Source organism: Euphorbia lathyris, chromosome 10 (genome assembly GCF_963576675.1).
Source record: "Euphorbia lathyris chromosome 10, ddEupLath1.1, whole genome shotgun sequence".
NCBI classification, from domain to species: Eukaryota; Viridiplantae; Streptophyta; class Magnoliopsida; order Malpighiales; family Euphorbiaceae; genus Euphorbia; species Euphorbia lathyris.
The window spans coordinates 12,033,612-12,056,082 of record NC_088919.1 but is presented as its reverse complement, the minus strand read 5'-3'; the positions used below and the strand labels follow the sequence as shown (position 1 = coordinate 12,056,082).

Genomic DNA, 22,471 nt, shown 5'->3' with positions numbered 1-22,471 from the left:
TGTAAATGACAAGATTCATGACCGAGAAGACAGTTTGATGAATTATTGATCCAATTGATCCAATTTATCAACGTTAGAGATAAAATTGCTCCTGATCTAAAACGTTAGGGGTATTTTTGCACCTTAACCCAAAGTTCAATGACCATACTGTTAAAAATTGAAGTTCAGTAGCTATAATGTTAAAATCGACAAAGTTTAATGGCCATATATGTAATTTACCCCATTTATTTGAAAGTAACCCCAGAATATTATTCAGAATAATTTAGCTGTCTGTCTGTCAAAATAAGTAATCAAATAAAAATAGAACTCATATAAGAAAATTAGGAGCCCAAAAATCAATTCCATCCTCTCTTCTTTTTCTTCTCGAATTGTGATTCCTTCCTTTCCCATCTCTCTCCCAAACACTGAATTGTATATATATATCTATAGATTTAATGGCGTACTTTGATTTGTTATTATTTCTCCACCATCTTTCTTCCTCATCTTCTTCGATTCAATTCTCCAGGTTCGTTTCTCTCTCTAAAACTTCTTCCTCTCTCTCTTCAATTTCTTATTCCTTGTTTGGCTTCTGTTTTTTTCGATTTCCATTATGATTAATTTTATGTTTTCAATTATATAACTAATTTAAAATAAAATTAGTGTCTTAATTTCTGCAAATATGTTGTTCTTTTATTTATAAATAAATAAATTTTGATTTTGCATAAAAGGCTGCTAGAATATAGTTCATGAATCCATGTTTTTTTTTTTTTTTTAAAAGAGGGATAGAGGAAAATAGGTTTATGGTTTCTGGAAAAATATCAATTTAGCTACACGTATAAAATAATGCTAATATAAGTTTAATTTTTAAAAAATATATAAATTTAGACATCGATAATAGAATGAGACACGTTAATGGAGTAATATGAATAACTTGTCCAATCTGTTATCGAGATCTAAATTAATACAGTATATTTTTTAACAGTATTAGTTTAACCGTTAAATCTATATTGATGTTATTTTGTACATAGAATCTAAATTGATATATATTTTTAATACTGCGGGGCTTTTGGTATTCTATTGCGACAGGGACAATGATAAATATTGAGATAGGAATAAATATAAATGGTTGAGATAAGGATAAAAATATGATAGTCAAGAATTATTATTTAATGTTTGGTACGTGGGATAGGGATAGAGATAAAATAGTATATTTTACTATTTTAACCTTATTTAAACTACATGACATTAATTTGATGGATAAGATTGACTTTTCTATCCTATTAAAATCGCAAGAGCTTATCCCACCTTCTTATACCATCCCTTTTTGAGTATATGATTTGAAGAATAAGAGACTTATCCCTTATCTGTCTCACTCTTCTATTTTCTAAATATACGGAATAACTTATCTCATATTTTTTTTTATCCCTATCTCATTTCCTATATCCAATCTAACAAACAACCTGTGATGAGTGAGATTGTGTTTCATTAAAACTTGAAAAACTTTGTTTCTAGATTCTGTTTTTGTTATGATTACGAAGCATTGAACTTTGACACGTAATCCACATTGGTAGGACCTTTTTTTTTTTTTTCTTTTTCTTTGTTTGCGGGTAAGTAATCTTTTTTGGCTTTTTCCTAATTATTACTGCTTTATCATTAATCAAGTAAATACGAGGAATAAGATGTAAAAATACCCATAATATTTACAACAATGAGTAATTTTACTCGTAATGTCTAGAATGATGTAATTTTACTTCTAATATTGATGGTTTAAAGTAATTTTATCCCTAATAATGTCTGAAATTGGAGTTCTTATATTAAGCACCGGGTCTTTCATGTCACTCGGAAGACCCCCAATTCACATTTGGACACGTGTATTGTGATCCCGTAATAATTAAAATAGCGGGACCTCTTATAATATACGTGGGTCCATGTTACACGTATCAAAATATGTATGGAAGATCCTTTATTTGACATGGAGAACCCGGTGCTTCTAATAATTTACCATGAAATTGACCAAACTTATCAATATTAGGGGTAAAATTGCTCTTAGCTGCTAACGTTAAAGGTAAAATTGCACCATTATAGACGTTATGGGTAAAATTACTCCTAACGGTAAATGTTAGGTATATTTTTGCAGCTTATCCCGTAAATCAAAGTAGATTAGCTCGTTGAATTTTATTAGATTAAACTTGCTTATTTTGTATCACCAACTCCCTAAACTTGTCCATAAAAATAGGTTAGCTCTCTGAATTTTGTAAGTGTCTCACAAGTTCTCTAAGCATATTTATTCCGTAACAACTAAATACAAAAACTTACTAAATTTAAATTCCAAAAATACATTTTCATCTATTCGAGAGGTAATTTTTTCTTTTCTCCTCTCTTTTAACCTATTATAAGAGTTAGTGTCTCCGGTTTGAGAAATTGAATAAATAAAGATCTAGAGTTAATATTATGATTTTTGTATATGGTTGCTGCCTAATAAGTAAATTTAGATTAAAATAATAGAAAAGTCCAAATTTAAAAAATTAACTGTAAAAAAAAATAACAATTTAACCATATATGTAAACCAGTTATAATCTAGATCTACATAATAATATTAAGTGAAATTCTTATTTTATTTAGAAAAAAGTGAAATACTTATTTTATTCCAAGTTTATTAAATTTAAGCTTTAGGATGATTTGTATCTCCACCACATGATTCTAATAAGCTTGAATCTAACGGTGAATGACCAAATTTATTTGGTTATTCAAGATTCAGGTGAGCACTACTGATTATTGATATTAATTTTTATTCTTAATACTTTTTTTTACTAAATAATTTGAACTTTTATATCATATTTTTCTATAAAATTTGGACTTTGATTATTAAAAGTATGTTTTAATACATGAATAGTTTCTGAATTTGTTCGAAAAGATCGATTGGTTTCTGAATTTACACGGTATCTCGTTCATCCCTCAGTTTGCTTAAAATTATCTATTGGCTACATAAATTTGGTTAAAATGATATATTGATTCTCTGAATTTTCTTACAGTGATTTATTTGTCTTTTAAATTTGTTTAAAATGATACACATTACAATTTATTTAAATCCGTAAAATAAATAAATAAATAACTATAAGTCTTTTTTTTTTTAAGTAAAATAATTATAAGTCTTTAAAACAATTATTTTGAGATGTCATACAAAATCAACTTAGGTATAAATTTATAAAATAAAACAAATTCCATATTTATATTTTGTAAATTAAAATTGATGAATAAAATATTTAAAAAAACAAGAGGGGTCTATTGTAGCTGTCAAGATTTGACACTTACTTCTTTAATAGAATATTTAATGTTGTTTATTTGAGTTTTTATGGATTTATTTATTAATTTAATAGTTATGTTTTAATAATAATAATAGTAATAATAATAGTTGAGGATATGGTCCATTAAATGAAAGCAACACATCAGCAAAATACTATCTGTCACATGCTTCATTATTTAGACTTTCATATAATCATTATGGGTTCTTTTTCTATCACATCAAAATTAATTTTATTTTACCTGACATATTAATTTGGTCCTTTTTTTTTTTTTGAAAGGTGGTCTTGTTGTTTATATATATATATATATATATATATATATATATATATAGCATTTAATGAGCAAGTACCGTTAGATATATGTTTATTAAATCTAAGTCTCAGGATGTTTTGAATCTTCACTTTTTTATACTCATTCACCATTAGATATATGTTTATTAAATCTAAGTCTCAGGATGTTTTGATCTTCACTTTTATATTTATATATATATATATATATATATGGTAAAGGCTATGCTTACTTTGTTTTTTACAAAGTAAGTCTTGTTTCTGAAAATATATATATATATATTTAAAGAATAATTTAATATTTTTTTTGTCTGAAATTAAGAATTCGATAGTTTTAAATTGTTTTTTTTTTATTTGTAACGTATTTTCTATAATTTTAAAAACATAAAAAAAATATTTTCATGAAATAAATAAAATGTAGATAGTATCATTCAACCAACATGAAAATTCTTTTAAAAGAATTCATGAACATTTGTTTTTTACAAAAAATTCATGAACTTATTATAATGTTTATTTCCTTTCTGAACTTGTTTAAAATAAACGTACAATTAATTTGTTATAAATCTCTTTTTTTTCTCAATAAGTCATTTCATCAATCCAACGGATAAATACAATAATATTTTTAAAGTATAAAAGGCAATCGACTTTCTTGAATTACTATAGGGACTAGTGATGTATTAGGCAAATGACATCTTACAAGGTTCGCTCCTTCTCCTAATTTCACGAGATTTAGGAATTGTTTGGTTTATCTGTTTGTTGTTTGTTGTTTGTTGTTTGACGGTAATTGATTTTTCAGTTTTCAAATTTTACTAAATGCTTTTCCTGTTTAGAATTAAAAGGCAAAAAGTAGTTCCGAAAAATGGAACAACGATAACCTATTATTACTTCTAATTCTACATTTTTGTAAGGTTGAATACATGTTATGTTACTCAACTTGGCCATAAAAACATATTGATTCTCTAAAATTAAAGGATGTCTCGTTACCTTCTGAACTTGTTTAGAATCACATATTGACTCTCTAAACTTGCTTAAACTGACGTATTACAATTGTTACAATAAACTTAATAAAATTATACACTTTTCAACTTGCCCAAATCTCTTATTGTTCTGTTACGTGAACTCATACGCTAATAAAACATTTTAAACAAGTTCGGGTGGTTAATGAGATACCTCTGAAGTTCAAAAAGCTAATCGGATAATCCGAACAAGTATAGAATCTCCTAATGATATGAAGATTTTTATTAATTAGAGGTTTTTAATTGAATTTTACTGTCCTAACTTCATTCTGTTTTGTTTCTCAGGTTTTTTCTTCTGTTCTACTAGGATTATTGTCACAGAAACAAGAGAAGAAAAGTTCCAAAATTCTCAACAAACAAGAGAGAAGAAAGTTCCAAAATTTTCATCAAATAAAAGTTCAGAAAAGGCAAATTAAAAATGGGTTTCTGGACACTGTTTGAAGTGGCAACAATGCCTAATTTACAACTCATATTAATCAGTGGATTAGGAGCTTTATTAGCTACTAATTACTGCAATCTTCTTACTGCTGATGCCAGAAAATCCTTAAACAAGGTCAGTTATTTTTTTATCTAACACATTGTTTAGTCACTCGTATTTTAATAATATAATATTGGCAAAAAGCATCATTAGACCCCTGATCTTTCACTTTTTGGTTCATTAAACCATTGATCTTTTATTTGGATTGTGAGCATCTAATTCTGTTAAAAGTACATTATTAACTTCATCTTTATTTGAAATTATTAAAAAAAATTACAGTTTGAATTAAGGTTTTTACAGTTTTCCTATAGCCATATTACACACCCGAAATTGCTTTCAAATAGTGAAAAAAATATAAATTTCGAATGCAGGTGCAATGAATAACAGTCTGTTAACCGAATTTTATGTTCAAAATTACTTTTTTGGTCGTCAAGGACTTAATGAGACAAAAAAAATAAACGATCAGGAGCTTAATGTATCCAAATAAAATATCAAAGGCTTAATGAATCAAAAAGGGAAAGATCAGGGGCCTAATGATACTTTTTGCCTATAATATTTAATACTTAACTTTTATTTTATTTAACAGTTTTGTCTTTCTAACTTGTTTAATAATTCAAGCTTAATACCTCCCTAGCCCTTCTAGCTTGTCCATTTTTGTCACTTAGCCGCTTAATATTTAGTAGTCAATCTTTCAGCTCCCTAAACTCGACAATCGTAACATATTTAGTCCATTTTTTCTACATGGTAGTGACATGGCACATGTTGGTGTTACCAACATTAGGAGGCACTTATGTGCCATGTCACTATCATGTAGGTAAAAAGGGCCTAAATGTATTACGACTGTGAGTTTAGGGGGCTGAAAGATTGACAACTAAATATATGGGGTTAAGTGACAAAAATAGACAAGTTTAAGGGTTGGAGAAGTATTAAGCCATAATTCAAATATAAGGAACTATACTGTTGAATGTGAGTTTTCATATTAAGCATCCGGTTTTCCATGTCACTTGGAGGACTTCGAATTTATTTTTAGATCCGTGTATTGTGACCCCACTTAATAAAAATAAATAGTGGAATCTCTTCTAATTTGTGTGGGTCATATTATACATGTCAAAATATGTACGAGAGGTCCTTTATTTGACACGGTGGACTGAGTGGTTCCAATAATTTCTTGTTGAACGGAGACTAATAAATTAATTACCTTTAATGTTACTATTTTTACTATTATTATTATTATTATTATTATTATTATTATTATTATTATTTATGTTTGAGAATTGTTTTTGACAATGCAGATTGTGTTCATTGTGTTCACACCTTCCCTGATGTTTGCTAGTCTAGCAAAAACAGTTACACTTGAAGATATCATTTCATGGTATGCCCAAATCCTGTATTCCTTTTTTTTTTTGAAACGTTTCAGTTTCCGAAACTCTCGGAAACCAAAAATTTCCATGTCGAGTCACGTTTCTGCAGTGGCGTAGCTAGAGGGGGCAGGGGGCAACCTGCCCCTTGCCGCCTTGCCCTCATGATTCCACCACTGTTAAAAGGTCATTTTGCCCTCTTTTTTTTGGATGTTCGTTATCTTCCGAACTAGCTTAAAATCATATATTAATTAACTGAATTTGTTTGAAGTGACGTATTGACTCTTAAACTTGCTCGTAGTAATCTATTATCTTCCAAACATGTTTAAAATGACGTAGGTTTTAATTTTCTAAATTCTCTATTATTTTACCAAATGGAAAAGAGAGTTGATCAGTGGCGAATACAGGATTGTTCAGATGGGGGGGGGGGGCAATTTTACACGTGGTGTTTTTGCTAAAACGGTCTCTGATAGAAAAAATTCAGATTTAGAGATAGCCTAATAGGCCAAAAAAATTAGAAATTTAGGTTTAAAAAGGGGCTTAACAGGCTAAAGAAAATTAGAAATTTGGATTTAATAAGAGTCTAACAGACTAAAAAAATTAGAAATTTGGATTTAGAACAGGCAAAAAAAAAAATTGGAATTTTGGATTTAGAGAGAACCTAGCAGGACGTGGACCAGTTTTGGGTACTAATTCAGCACCCGATCTAAATTTCGTAGAAATAGGAGGCCGGAACACGACAACACCTTAAATTTCATGGAGACAGGGGGGCCGAAACTACTCGTGACCATGGTGGTTCCAGCGGCCGGAAGAACCCGGGCCCCCTGTCTCCGCTCCTGGGGTTAATCATGTCACTTTAAACAAATCGGGGGTTAACGATATACTCTATAACATTTGCTCCCCTCTCGATTTTTTTGAATCTGCTGCTGCGTTTCTGTATTGCAAACTCATTTCTTATTATTTGCAAATCTGTATCTTAAATCTAATATCACTTTTTTGCTTCAATTTTCCGTTTCTGTTTCGGTTTCCGTAATCTATGGTTTTCCCATATGTTCATCTCAGGTGGTATATGCCAATTAACATCGGCTTCACCTTCTTGATCGGAGGGATTCTTGGATGGATTCTTGTTAAAGTAATGAAACCAGCCCCTCATCTCGAGGGGCTCGTTATTGCTACATGTTCGACAGGTAAGTTCGTTTTAATATTTTTCTTCAAATATTCGATCCAATCCATAAATTCAAATCCTGATAAACGCTGCTATTCACATCAGGAAATTTGGGAAATCTTCTCCTCATCATTGTTCCTGCCATCTGTAACGAGGCGGGTAGCCCTTTCGGTGAACGCGAAACTTGCAGGACCATCGGACTCTCCTACGCATCTTTCTCCATGGCGGTAATGTTGCAATTTTGAGTCAAAGTACTAATTTCGATATATGAATAGAGTTTGATCTTTATTTGTTCGTTTATTCGTTTTCGATTTGGTGCAGCTTGGTGGTTTCTACATTTGGACATACACGTACCATTTGATCCGTTCTTCTGCTGCAAAACTCGAAACGAGTCAAGTAGACGAAGAGGTCATAAAAGAAGCGAACAAGGACTTAGAATCTAATCAAGAGACTCATCTTCTCAAGGGAGAAAATGAAGAACATGTTCCGGTGTATCTCGCATCAGCCAAATCTATTGATGATGTAAGTTTCTTTCGTTTTCAACAATTATTCGTGTCGTTCCGAAACCGAAACCGTGTGTTCTACTTAATTTAGATTGTTCCCCAAGAATTTCCGCAAGTACACGGGAGCGAAAAATCATTTTGGAGTAAACTGTGGGGAACTCTCAGTCAGATTCTAGAAGAGCTCATGGCGCCTCCTACGATTGCTGCAGTAAGGAATCTCGGTAACATTCTTGGATATAAAAAATATATTAATTAATCGACTTACTGACTTTGTAATCTTTCTATCAGATTCTCGGATTCGTATTTGGAGCCGTTACATTCTTGAGAAACCTCATAATCGGAGAAGGAGCTCCTTTCCATGTCATCCAAGATTCCATCAAACTACTCGGGTATGAATTAAATAACGTCATTTTCTATATCGTTTAATCATAAAAACAGTGCAATATTAAACCTAACATTTACACTTGAAACGTCCGTTAAAGTAATGCCTTTTCTTTCATTAACGGATCAATGTGTACTTTGTTTCTTATATTCTATTAGTAAAGTTGTAAATTGCATTATGTTTAACGTTTAGCTTAAAATTGTACTGTTTTTTTTACGTTCGAATCGTATTTATTTTTCACTATTTATTTTATTTTATTTTAGAGACGGAACAATTCCTTGTATCACACTTATACTAGGAGGCAACCTCATTCAAGGTAAGTAAAAAATTAGAGTTGTATTAAATTATTATTTAAGAATGAAAATGGTCCCTAAAATTAACCGTCATGATCAATTTAGCCCAAATTAAAATATAGGTATCAATTCAATTTTCAAGTTGTTAAATTTTGACAAATTGACCCGAATACAATTGGTTTTGATACCAAAAATTTATAAAATTTGCAAACTTAAGAACTGCGTTGATATCTAAATTTTCGATTTGAGCTAGATTGATTGTGATTGCCAAGTTTGAGCGCATTTTAACCCGTAATACCGAATTAACACCTAAGTTGAAATTTGGGTACAATTTAGCCCGTAAGTTGGTAAATTTTGACAGATTAACTAGAATACAGTTAGTTTTAATGAATTAATGGTCAAAATGGCTCTGAAGTTGGCATGTAGGATCAATTTAGTCCAAATCGGAAGTTTAGGTATCAATTCAATCCCTGAAGTTGGCAACTATCAACAAATTAGCTCAAATTTAACATACTTTTAAGTATTAAACCGATTGTATTTGAGCTAATTTGTTAAATATTGCCAACAAATGATTGAACTAATACATAAACTTCGATTTGGATTAAATTGGCAAACTTCAGAGGCTAAATTGACTCTTAATTCCAGTTTTAATACCAAAAATTTATTAAATTTGGATCAATTTGTCACAATTTGCAGGGTTGAATTGATATCTAAACTTTGACTTGAGCTAAATTGATCGATTACCAAGTTTGAGGGCCATTTTAAGCCTTAAAGAATTATGGAATTAAGGGTGAAAATGGTCCCTGAAATTGACAGTCAAGATCAATTTAGCCCAAATAGAGATTTAGGTATCAACCCACTACTCAAGTTGTTAAATTTTGACAAATTGACCTCAATACAATCAGTTTTAACACCAAAAATTTATAACATATGCGCCAAATTGTCATAATTTACCAACTTGAAAGCTGGGTTGATATCTAAACTTCGATTTGAGCTAAATTGATCGTGATTGCTAAGTTTGAAGGCCATTTTAACGCTTAATACCGAATTAATTAATGAAATCCGATTAACTAATTACTTGTTTAATGAAAAATTACTTAAGGGTTAAGAAGATCAAGAAAATGGTCCCTAAAATTGACAATCACGATCAATTTAGGCCAAATTGAAATTTAAGTATCAAACCAGTCCCCAAATTGTTAAATTTTGACAAATTGACCCGAATATAATGATTTTTAACACCAAAAATTTGTAAAATTTACCAAACTTGAGGGCTGAATTGATACACCTAAACTTCGAAGTTTAGACGAAATTGCTCGTGATTAGCTCGTTTGAGAGCCATTTTAACCGTTAATACCGAATTAATTAATTAAATCCAATTAATTAATTATTTGTTTAATGAAAAATGAATGAAGGATTAAGAAGATCAAGAATGAAGGGATGGATAATAGTATGGATAGTATGTATTCGTTATGTGATACAACCTGCAATTGGAATTTGGATAGTGAAAGCTGCTTCAAATCTTGGTTTTCTTCCATCTGATCATCTTTTCCAGTTCGTTCTCATGGTTCAATATACTCTCCCACCTGCAATGAATATTGGTACGTAATCACGGGTCTCTTGAACTTTAAACGTGTCTCGTTAGTCGGGTAAATTGCAGTAATTTTCAGTGACGTTTGATGCCAGTTTCAAAAAGATCACTGAACTTCAGTTTATTTTAGACATGTTCATGGGCGGGATCCAGTGGGCTTTTACCTAAAAATACTCAGCCGAAGCCCAGCCCAACCTAATTTAGAGTTCCAATTGGGTTTGATAACGGAACGTGACACGTTATTCATATTACTTATGTTAATTGTACGTGGAGAGAGAAATTAGAATTTAACGGAGTAATATGAATGACGTGTCACGTTCCATTGTCGAAGCCTAAATTGCTACATTTTTTTAATCGTTAAGTCTACATTGGTGTTATTTTATACGTGAAGTCTAAATTTATACTTCTCCAAAAACCATAGACCTATTTTAGTACCTATCCCTAATCTTTTTGAAACTACCTTCAAACTTGAGTGACTATTGGTACAATATACCCCTCGTTAGTCTCGTAAACTTGTTTTCAATAACATATTGCCCCGTGAAACTTGTTCAAAGTGTTGAAATTCTGAAGACCGAAGTTGTTACAAATTAGGAGTGTTCATCAGTCGGTTCAGTCTAAAAACCGAACCGAACCGAACCGAAATAATCGAATACCGACTAAGACCTAAAATTAAAACTGAATCTAATTGAATAATATTACAAACCGAACCTAACCGAACCGAGTATTTTGGTTCGGTTCGGTTATAACCGAACCAAGTAACTTACAATGATTTATTCGTACACTGAACTTGTTTAAAATGATCCGTATTTTAACTTGTTCAAATCTCTTCTTATTTTTGACACTTATACTTAAGGGCTAATACAACATTTTAAATAAATTCAGCAGAATAATGACACATCTCTAAAATTTAGAGCGTCAATTGGATAATCTGAACAAATAATAAAGCATAGATAATATTAAAAAAAGGTTAAATTGATTTGGACTAAATTGAAATGAAATAACAATGCAGGGACCATGACGCAACTATTTAATGTGGGTCAAGAAGAGTGTTCAGTCCTCTTCCTATGGACATATATAATTGCTGCATTTGCCATGACTTTCTGGTCAACGGTCTTCATGTGGATTTTATCCTAAGTTTAATTATTTCTATGTTTTATTTTATTTTATTTTTTGTGATTTCATTTTATTTTTTATTTATTTATTGATTCTTAGTAATTGTGAAGAAAAATAGAATATATGAGTGTTATTGGATTGGTTGTTGTCACAATTTTTTTTATGTTACTTCAATATAATAGAAGATTAAGGGCTCTTACTGTTTGATGCCGCTGTTTGCTGTTTACGGTTGAAAAATGATGCTTTTCTGTTTTTATAAAAAAAAAACTATTTTTCAACTATAAAAAACAAACATAAGGTGTCTAACCAAATATTTAAAACTTTCAACTTTAAAATGAAAAGTCAAACAAGAGGACAAAAGTAGCAAGTAGTAACGAAACACCTCTTAAATTTGTATTTATTGTCTTTATTTATTTGTTGAGAAAACTACACAAATAAATTTCTTGCTTTCACGGATTTATAAATACAGTCTCGTGGTTTAAAAACTGATAAGTATATGTTTTGAGATTCAAACTGCCGTTGATAATAGTTTAAAACGGTAATAGTATTAAAAAAGTCTGATGACGTATCAACTTTATTTAAATGAGTCAAATGGTTAGATTTTCATTAAATTTAAGGCTTGATTTAAAAATTTTTTATGGTTTTGCTAGTTTTTTTTTTTTTTATTAAAAGCAGGGGACTGAAGTTTTTTTCTATTTATAAATTAAGGACTTTTAGACTGACATTAATGCTAATTTGACCGTTGATTGACTATAGAATAAAAAATTATAAAAAAAATGCCAATCCTCTGTTTTTAATAAAAAAACACAAGCACTTATTTACAAATTACGAAATCACATGGATTTTTTTTTAAATTAACCGTAAATTTCATGGTTTTGATTATCCAATTAATGACGAGGTGGAAGAAAAAGAGAACGTGGTGAAAAAGATGATTGTTAACAATTTTCTTCGTTTGATGATAATGTGAGTCACTTTGAGGAGGACGTTGAACCTTAACCTCATAAGAAACCTTAAGAAAAGATCTAAATACTGTGTCGAATCTGCATCAAGTGTGCTAAAAATGGCAATGGTGGACTTATAAAAGGCCAAACAAGAGCAAAAAATTAGATGAAAGTGATTATACTTATTGTATATCGACGACTATACTTATTATTTATTGACGGATTTACTGCCGTTATATACTGAGTTTCTTGTAATTGCATTGTTTTTCATGTTAGAATGATATTTTTTTCACTTTATTTTATTTTATTTTATTAATTAAGGACGTAACAATTCCTTGTATCACACGAGGCAACCTCATTCATGGCAAGTAACAATTAGAGTTGTGATATGAAATTAATAGCAAATTAATTAATGAAATGTAATTAATAAATTACTTATTTAATGAAAAATTAATTAAAGATTAAGTAGATCAATAATGAAGGCATGGATTATAGTTTGGATAGTTTTGGAAGGTGGGTATTTTTCAGTTTGTGCTCATGGTTCAATATACGATAATGATGTTCGGCGCGACTTAGTATTAAAAATTTGATGCTAAAATGGGTTTCCTTAGTATGGTCTGACTGTGCTTTTTATTTACGACTTTGCTACTGGTGTGTCTAAAAATTTGAAGTAACGTTGCGACATTTATCATCGTCTAGTTATTTAATGTTGAATACATCACGACACCCTTGAACTTGTATAGTGCACTCTTAATGTATTATTATTTAAATTTCAACCTTCATTAAATTTTGGGTCAAGGGTTAAAATTATTGGAAAAAATAGAATTACTTTTATCGTATAAAATAGTCCAATTTTATATTAATGATAGTAATTTTAACTCAATTTTACCTTCAATGTATAAAACCCGTGCTCAATTTTACATTTTTCTAAGAAAATGCCTACGAATATTAACTATGAAAGAAAAATATATAGAACGATTTTAGTATATTGAGGATAAATTTGGAAATTTTCTACAATGGGATGAGATCAATACTGGTTTTGTCCACTGAGATGATGATGCCATGTCAGCATCTGAGTGAGGGACCAGTACTGGTTCTGGTCCACTATAGAATTTATCATAAAACTGAGCTTTTACATGTGTAAAATTGGAGTTCTTATATTAAGCATCGGGTCTTTCATGTCACTCGGAGGACCCCCAATTCATATTTGGACATGTGTATTGTGACCTCACGTAATAATTAAAATAGTGGAGCCTTTTATAAAATGTGCGGATCTATGTTACATGTGTCAAAATATGTATGGAAGGTCCTCCATTTGATATGGAGAACCGGGTACTTCTAATAATTTGCCGTAAAATTGACTCCTTATCCTTTAATTTTGATACATAATATTATATAATGAATTAGTTGTTGAAAAGGTTAAACTGATTGGGATGAAATTGAAATGAAAAAATAATTCAAGGACCATGGCTCAACTATTTGATGTGGGTCAAGAAGAGTGTTCAATCCTTTTTCTATGAACATATATAATTGTTGACTTTGCAATGACTTTTTGGTCAACACTCTTCATGTGAATTTTGTCCTAAGTACTCATTTCTATGGTGTTTTTCTCAGTTAATACATATATACCTTTATATTTGTCTGTTTTATCATATCCGTTCATATATCAAATAAACAGTCAATATGCCCTCGTAATTGTTAACGACAGACAAATATACCCTTATTTGAACGGTAAGCTTATTTGGCATAATTTTGTTTGTCAAGTCATCACACCACTAAAGGTGTATTTGTTAGTTGTTAATAATTATGATGACATATTTAGCTGTTTATTTGATATAAGTGAGGTGAGGTGAAGGTATTTTTTGTGTCATTTGAAAAATATAAAGATATATTTACTTGTTTATTTGATATAAGGACATTTGTGACAATACGAACAAATGCAAAGGCATATATGTGTCCTAACTTTTTATTCATTCATTTTCTCTTTTATTTATGAGTAAATTTCAAATAAAACCCATGGGGTTTCACTAATTTTCAGATAAAGGACTATGGTTTACTTTTTTGTCAAAACAAGGATTGAGGTTTCAAATTTGGATTAATGTTATTAAAACCATCTTAGACGATCTGAGAATGAAAATTTTCAAGAATTAAAGTTGTTCAATGTGATGTTTTCTATGGAACTACATTTTTTATTTTCAAAAATCATCTTTTTTGGAACTTTCTCTCTCTAAACATGAACTTTCTCTCTCTTTACCAAACATCATCTAAACAATCTCAAAATAAAAAAGTTAAAGAATTAAAGTTGCTTAGAATATTAGTAGTTCTTAAAATATGTCATTTTTGAAGTCGTCAAAGGTAATTTTAATAGTATCAATAAAAAAAATCCTTATTTTTTTAAAGTTAAAAACCTCAATCCTCGTTTTGATAAAAAGTAAACCACAGTCCTTTATCTGCAAATTAGTGAAACCACATGGATTTTATTTGAACTTTACCCATTATTTATTAATTTTTAGCAACGGTGGAAAAAAGAAAGAATGAATTTAGGAGTGTTATTAAATGGTTGTTGTCACTTTTTTTTTTGTGTGTTACTTCAATAGAATAAATAATTAAATTCGCATATATTGCCTTTGTTTGTTGAGAAAAGTATTAAAAAAATCAATTTTATTATTTATCGAATTTATGAATACAGTCTCGTGGTTCAAAAGTTGATAAACATGTAATTTGAGATTTACACTATTATCAATAACCGTTTAAAATGGTAACAATATTAAAAATTGATCACGTGTCCATTTTAATCAAATGGGTCAAAGGAACATTTTTATCTTTATTTATTTCTAAAAAGATTTTCATTAAATTTAATGAGTTTGATTATCCAATTAAATGTTAAAATAATAGTTTGTTGTAAGGCTTTTATTTCATTCTATATTAGATATTTTTAAGGGAGTATTAAATATATTAATTTTGATAACAGATCATTTATTATGGTAACTATTTTATATTTAAAATTAATTTTTAATTGTAAAACCGACTATTTATTATAGTAACGGTTTTGTATTTATAGCAGGTTTAAAGTATGCATTGAAGTAATACCAAAAAAGGCAATAGAATAAATAATTAAATCGTGTTCACGAGCGACTCGTTTACAAATCGAGCTGAGTCGAACCGAGTTTTTAACGAGCCGCTCATGAGCGGCTCGGCTCATTTACAGCCCTAACTATCGTGTGTTATTGAGGGGGTATTAGTTAGTGGTAACTAAATACAATCGTGCAATTCGGAGACAGTGACTTTGATTCTTCAAGCGGAGATTCTGAGTCCATTTTAGGGAGTGATCCAGATCATTAATTCCACAAAATGATTTCCGAATTAGGTAATGGAATGCACAATTAAATCATTAATTGACACATGACAGAGCGTGTCTTTCATTTTCTGCATCCAACAAATTCTATTGAGAAATATGAAGTTATCGAATGCAATTGGACAAAAATAGATGGTCATTTGAAACTTTTAAAATTTTAGAGGGCAGATGAAATTTTGGACCGACTACATGGGGCAAAAGATATGTTATGCTTTTATATGTATGGGATAAGGGTTAAATTGAACTCTAACGTTTTAAGGGAAGTGCAGATTTAGTCGTAACATATAAAATGGTACAAATTCAACTCTAACGTCTACAAGTAAGATCAATGTTGGCCCTACATTACCGAAAATTTGAAAAGAGTGGTTTGACTGTTATTTAACCGTCACTTCAGATTTTTTAAATAACAATTATATCGAAGACATTTAGCATGTTAGTAACACAATTATAAAAAAACATATTAAAATGCTAACAATTAAGTCTGTCATATATATATAAGTTAATCATAATGTTTTTGTCAAAGTGTCTAAAATATTTATTGTGTTACTAATATAGTTACAAATGATCAACTCAAACTTACTGCAACTACTACAATTTATCGACAAACTTGTTTGGGAAGTTCAATGTGACATTTAAATATTAGTCAAATTAGTCTTTTTCAAATTTTTGGTAACGCATAGCTAAAATTGATATTGGATTAACCTTCTTGATTCGAGGGATTCTTGTTAAATTAATTAAACCAAAGCATTATCATCTCAGAAATGAGGAAAACCAAAGGAGAATCATTGAGAGAAAGCATAGATGTGATTGGTGCATTAAACTGATCTAAAACCTCAAAAATTCAGTTAAGCGGAAAGAAGATGCATCCCTAATGGGAATACTTTATTCATTAAGTGGAAATTGACCTTGCACTTGCTTCAGCACTTGAGTAGAAGATCCAGTAGCTCTAAAACCCATTAAAATGATACGAAAATAGATAGCTTTTGTGATCTAATTGGTTGAACCAAACAGTGCCACAAACCGTTCGTAGAAAGCAGTCTGTGTGAAGAAGTTGCTTGTAGAAGCAATTTCTAGTAGATTCAGTTTATATTATGCAAGCTGTAATTTTTTATTAGTTTTTCCTTACTTTCCAATGCCTATTTAAAGGCCTCATTAGTTTGTAAAAAAAAATCATTAATTTCATCATTTAATTTTCTCAACTACTTCTTCTTCATCTTCTTTCTTCATTTATTTATTTTAGTAATGGGTTAAGGTGCAAAAATACCCCTAACGTTTTGGATTAGGAGAAATTTTACCCCTAACGTTTAAAGTGGTGCAATTTCACCCATAACGTTGATAAATTGGGTCGATTTGAGAAATAATTCATCAAACTGTCTTCCCGGTCATGAATCTTGTCATTTACACTTCACATGTGCATCATTTTATCACTAAAAAATCACAAACATATGTTAAGATGTAAAAAAAAATACTTGTCTTTTGTATGAATTGGAAAAAAAATCTAAAAAATTCGCCGAATTTATAAATATTAATATTTAATTCTATTATTAAATTATAAAAAACATGAAATCTTTTTTTTAAAACTAACTAATTATATATGTAATTAGTGCAGAATAAAGAACAAAATATTTGTGTTTTATAATAGTGTCTGAAATATGAAGGCATGGATTATAGTTTGGATAATTTTGGAAGGTGGATATTTTCCAATTTGTGCTCATAGTTCAATATACGATAATGATGTTCGACGTAACTTAGTATTAAAAATTTGACGCTAAAAATGGGTTTCCTTAGTATGGTCCGATAGTGCTTTTTATTTACGACTTTGCTATGGTGCGTTTAAAAATTTGAAGCAACATTGCGACATTTATCATCATCTAGTTATTTAATGTTGAATACATCACGACACCCTTGAACTTGTATAGAGCACTCTTAATGTATTATTATTTAAATTTCAACCTTCATTAAGTTTTGGGTCAAGGGTTAAAATTATTGGTAAAAATCGAATTGCTTTTATCGTATAAAATAGTCCAATTTTATATTAATGGTCGTAATTTTAACTCAATTTTGCCTACAATATATAAAACCCGTGCTCAATGTTACATTTTCTAAGAAAATGCCTACGAATATTAACTATGAAAGCAAAATATATAGAACGATTTTAGTATATTGAAGATAAAATTGGAATTTTTTTACAATAGGATGAGATCAGTACTGGTTCTGTCCACTGAGATGATGATGCCACGTCAGCATCTGAGATGATGATGCCACTGTAGAATTTTTCATAAAACTGAGGTTTTAGATGTGTAAAATTGGAGTTCTTATATTAAGCATCGGGTCTTCCATGTCACTCGGAGGACCCCCAATTCATATTTGGATATGTATATTGTGACCTCACGTAATAATTAAAATAGTGGAGCCTTTTATAAAATGTGCGGGTCTATGTTACACGTGTCAAAATATGTATGGAAGGTCCTCCATTTGATATGGAGAACCAGGTATGATAACAACCCAAATTATTCTTGAATAAGGAATAAGGGAAAATTAATAGAAATAATGGCAAACCATTATTCCTTCTAAAATAGATATTTATACATGATTAATCTGGAATTAATGATAATTAATGTAGGGGAGAATATGCAAATAATGAGGAAAAGAAAGGAGTCTCTAGCATTATGCCACGCCACGTGAACCATGGCGAGATTCGCCATAACGAGATACGCCCGATGAGAGCGAGTAGCGGAGACCCTTATTATTAATTTTTAGCAATTGTGAAAAAAAGAAAGAATTTAGGAGTGTTATTAAATGGTTGTTGTCATTTTTTTTTGGTGTTACTTCAATAGAATAAATAATTAAATTCGCCTATTTATTAATTTTTAGCAATTGTGAAAAAAAGAAAGAATTTAGGAGTGTTATTAAATGGTTGTTGTCATTTTTTTTTGGTGTTACTTCAATAGAATAAATAATTAAATTCGCATATATTGCCTTTGTTTGTTGAGAAAAGTATTAAAAAAATCAATTTTATTATTTATCGAATTTATGAATACAGTCTCGTGGTTCAAAAGTTGATAAACATGTAATTTGAGATTTACACTATTATCAATAACCCTTTAAAATGGTAACAATATTAAAAAGTGATCACGTGTCCATTTTAGTCAAATGGATCAAAGGAACATTTTTATCTTTATTTATTTCTAAAAAGATTTTCATTAAATTTAATGAGTTTGATTATCCAATTAAATGTTAAAATAATAGTTTGTTGTAAGGCTTTTATTTCATTCTATATTAGATATTTTTAAGGGAGTATTAAATATATTAATTTTGATAACAGATCATTTATTATGGTAACAATTTTGTATTTAAAATTAATTTTTAATTGTAAAACCGACTATTTATTATAGTAACGGTTTTGTATTTATAGCAGGTTTAAAGTATGCATTGAATTTTCTCCCTATAAATAAGTTTATAATTTTTCATTTAAGGTAGAGAAGAAAAACTATTCTTTCTATTTCCTTTATTGCATTTTCTTTTGGATTTACTAATACAGTGGCACGACTATAATCAATTTCGTGTTCGAGTTGTGGAGTGGAACTGGTAGAATCAGCTAATTTCTTGCTCTTGTTTGTCCTTTTATAGGTTTTATGATTGCCATTTTTAGTAGACTAGATGCAGCTTTGACACGGTATTTGGACCTTTTCCCGAAGTTTCTTCTGATGCAGTTGTTCGTGTCCTCCTCCAAGCTTAATACTTGCACATTCTCATCAAATCTGACTGGCTTCTTCACATGAACATGGTCTTTCTAATATAAAATTTGGATGTTCTCGTCAAAAAGGTTTCAGCACTGAAATCGAACATTCTCTTTAGAGTTATTATGAGGGTGCAATTGGATTTGAATTTCCTCTTCCTTTAAATTGACTTTCTTCCTTTCAGATCCCGAATGTTTCTCTTCCGCCGCCAATTTCTTTGTTTCTTCCCTCATCCAAGATAATAAGTTCTTTCTAGTAATTTTAAATTCATCTATGAAAGTGTTCATGTGGGTTTTCAGATCATCTAAAGTAGCATTAGTTTCACCATTCTTTTCTATAGGTTTTGGATCAGTTTAATGCACTAATCACATTCATGCTTTCTTTCCATGACTCTCCTTTGATTTTTCTCATTTCTGATGAGAATGGCTAAAAACAGGCACATGTAGACTATTTAGTTAACAACTTGCAAAACAGATATAAAAGAAGGGAAACATGCCCTAGAGAATATATGATCATCTCATAACAACCATGAAATGGCTAAAATAGACATGTATAATTTCCCCCATCAACAACATAAGTTAAACACGGATAGTGTATTACTAATTTCTCTTCACATTCTTTTCTAGATTTATTAATGCAATTGTGCAATGCAGAGATACTGACTTTGATTCTTCAAGCAACGGTTCAGAGTCCAATTTAGGAGGTGATCCAGGTCATGAAATGCTAAACTGGACTCTAAATTGTTGCTTGAAGAATCAATGTCACTGTCTCTGAATTGTGCCATTGTATTATTAATTAGGAATACACTGTTTAGTCCTTAACTTTTGTTATTGATGATGGAAAATTATACTAGTCTATTTTAGTCATTTTATGGTTGTTCTGAGACAAGCATATGTTGTCCAGAGCATGTTTTCCTTTTTTCTATGTGTTTTGCAGGTTGTTCACTAAACAGTCTCCCTCTGTTTTTAGCCATTCTCATCAGAAATGAGGAAAATCAAAGGAGAATCATAAAGAGAAAACATAGTTGTGATTGGTGCATTAAACTGATCCAAAACCTCTAAAAGTCAGCCAAAACAGAAAGTAGATGAATCCGCAATTGGAATACTCTATTCATTTCACTCCATCTTAAGTGGAAATTGACCTTGTATTTGCTTTAGCACTTGAGTATAAGATCAACTAGCTATAAAATCCAGTAAAATAATACAAAAATAGATAGCTTTTGTGATCTAATTGGTTGAATCAAATGTTGCCACAAACCGTTTGTAGAAAGCAGTATGCTTGTGTGAAGAAGTTGTTTGTTCAGAAGCAATTCCAGGTAGATTTAGTTTATATTACGCAGGCTATAATTTTTTATTAGTTTTTCCTTACTTTCCAATGCCTATTTAAAGGCCTCGTTAGTTTGTAAAGAAACATCATTAATTTGATCATTTAATTTTCTCAACTACTTCTTCATCTTCTTTCTTCATTTATTTTTTATAGTAATATAGATATGGTTTCTTCCTCCATGATAGCAACTTATGTCTTGTCCAGGATGAGTATTTCATTTAGGCAAACCAGCCAAAGATGGGGGTTCAAATATGTCATTCTGCTTGTTCTAAAGTGCATATAACTAGTAAGAAATTAGTTAATAAGGAATTTAACTTAATTATTTACGATAATAATGTTTGACGCAACGTAAATTGACGCAACAAAAATGGTGTCCTAAAATACCCTTGTATAACTTAGTGACATACTTTATAACTACGCTCATTACCTTATTGCCCACCTTCATTTCTTCCGTAAACAAATGCTATGCCTTGTGCGTTTTCTTTTTTATTTTAATAGTGATTTAATACGACTATTATCATGGTTTTTAATTAGTAGTGTTCACATAGATCCTGAATTATCAAATTAATTTTATCATTCACCGTTAGATCTAGGATTATTAAATCTAATCATTATGATGCTTTGGATCTTCATCATAGAATTCTAATATATCTACATCTAACAGTGAATTTGGTTATTCATAGTCCTATGTGAAGAGTAATGGGTTTTAAATTTTTTTAGAATAAGAAAAACATTGACTATTGGTAGGGCTGTAATCGAGCCGAGTCGAGCCGAGCTTTGGCCTGTTCAAGCTCAGCTCGCTATAAAATTAACGAGCTCGAGCCCGAGCCGAGCTTGCTATAAAATTAACGAGCCGAGTCCGAGCCGAACTTTGGCTTGCTCAACGAGCTTGAGTTGAGCCCAAGCCGAGCCGAGCCGAGCTTTGGCTTGCTCAACGAGCTTCGAGCTTGTTTCGAGCCCAAAATCCTCTTTTGGACTTGGTTCATTAAGAAAATTATCTAACCATGAATTGTTTGTGAGTAAATCGTTAATTATATTTGTGAAGTTTGCTCGCAAATAACTCTTTAATTGTGTACATAAACAAGCTCACAAGCAAAGTTCGTGAATAAATAAACAAGATGCTTACAAATAGTTCGTCTATTACTCATTTATTATGTTTGTGAACAAACTCATCTAATAGCAACTGAAATAAGATTAAGTTTAGATATTTTTGAACTAACACAAAACTATATAGTTTCCTACAAAACTAAACTTTGTTCATAAATGTTCTAATCGAGCCTACTCGAGAGCTTTCGAGTCGAGCTTTGGCCTGCTCAAGCTCAGTTCATTTACGAACCGAGCCAGTAAATCGTGTTCACGAGCGACTCGTTTACAAATCGAGCTGAGTCGAACCGAGTTTTTAACGAGCCGCTCATGAGCGGCTCGGCTCATTTACAGCCCTAACTATCGTGTGTTATTGAGGGGGTATTAGTTAGTGGTAACTAAATACAATCGTACAATTCGGAGACAGTGACTTTGATTCTTCAAGCGGAGATTCTGAGTCCATTTTAGGGAGTGATCCAGATCATTAATTCCACAAAATGATTTCCGAATTAGGTAATGGAATGCACAATTAAATCATTAATTGACACATGACAGAGCGTG

At 30.4% G+C, this 22,471-nt stretch overlaps 1 protein-coding gene across 1 annotated transcript; it reads left to right on the top strand.

Annotated features, from left to right (window-relative positions):
• The first annotated feature begins 312 nt into the window (after positions 1 to 312).
• LOC136208839 (protein PIN-LIKES 7-like) lies at positions 313 to 11,669 on the top strand. The gene is made up of 11 exons (XM_066000094.1): positions 313 to 505; positions 4,871 to 5,138; positions 6,356 to 6,435; positions 7,484 to 7,608; positions 7,692 to 7,813; positions 7,908 to 8,108; positions 8,181 to 8,297; positions 8,378 to 8,478; positions 8,735 to 8,787; positions 10,177 to 10,362; positions 11,362 to 11,669. Exons 2-11 carry the CDS (start codon positions 5,004 to 5,006, stop codon positions 11,484 to 11,486), a joined length of 1,245 nt encoding a protein of 414 aa, XP_065856166.1. The 5' UTR covers positions 313 to 505; positions 4,871 to 5,003; the 3' UTR covers positions 11,487 to 11,669.
• Positions 11,670 to 22,471: the final 10,802 nt, after the last annotated feature.

Bases quoted from the DNA above. Each gene is read 5' to 3' on its own strand.
- LOC136208839 (XM_066000094.1), top strand. From the start codon at position 5,004: ATGGGTTTCTGGACACTGTTTGAAGTGGCAACAATGCCTAATTTACAA. The intron at 7,814-7,907 runs GTAATGTTGCAA...GATTTGGTGCAG, and splicing joins ACGCATCTTTCTCCATGGCG to CTTGGTGGTTTCTACATTTG. The intron at 8,788-10,176 runs GTAAGTAAAAAA...AAATGAATGAAG, and splicing joins AGGAGGCAACCTCATTCAAG to GATTAAGAAGATCAAGAATG.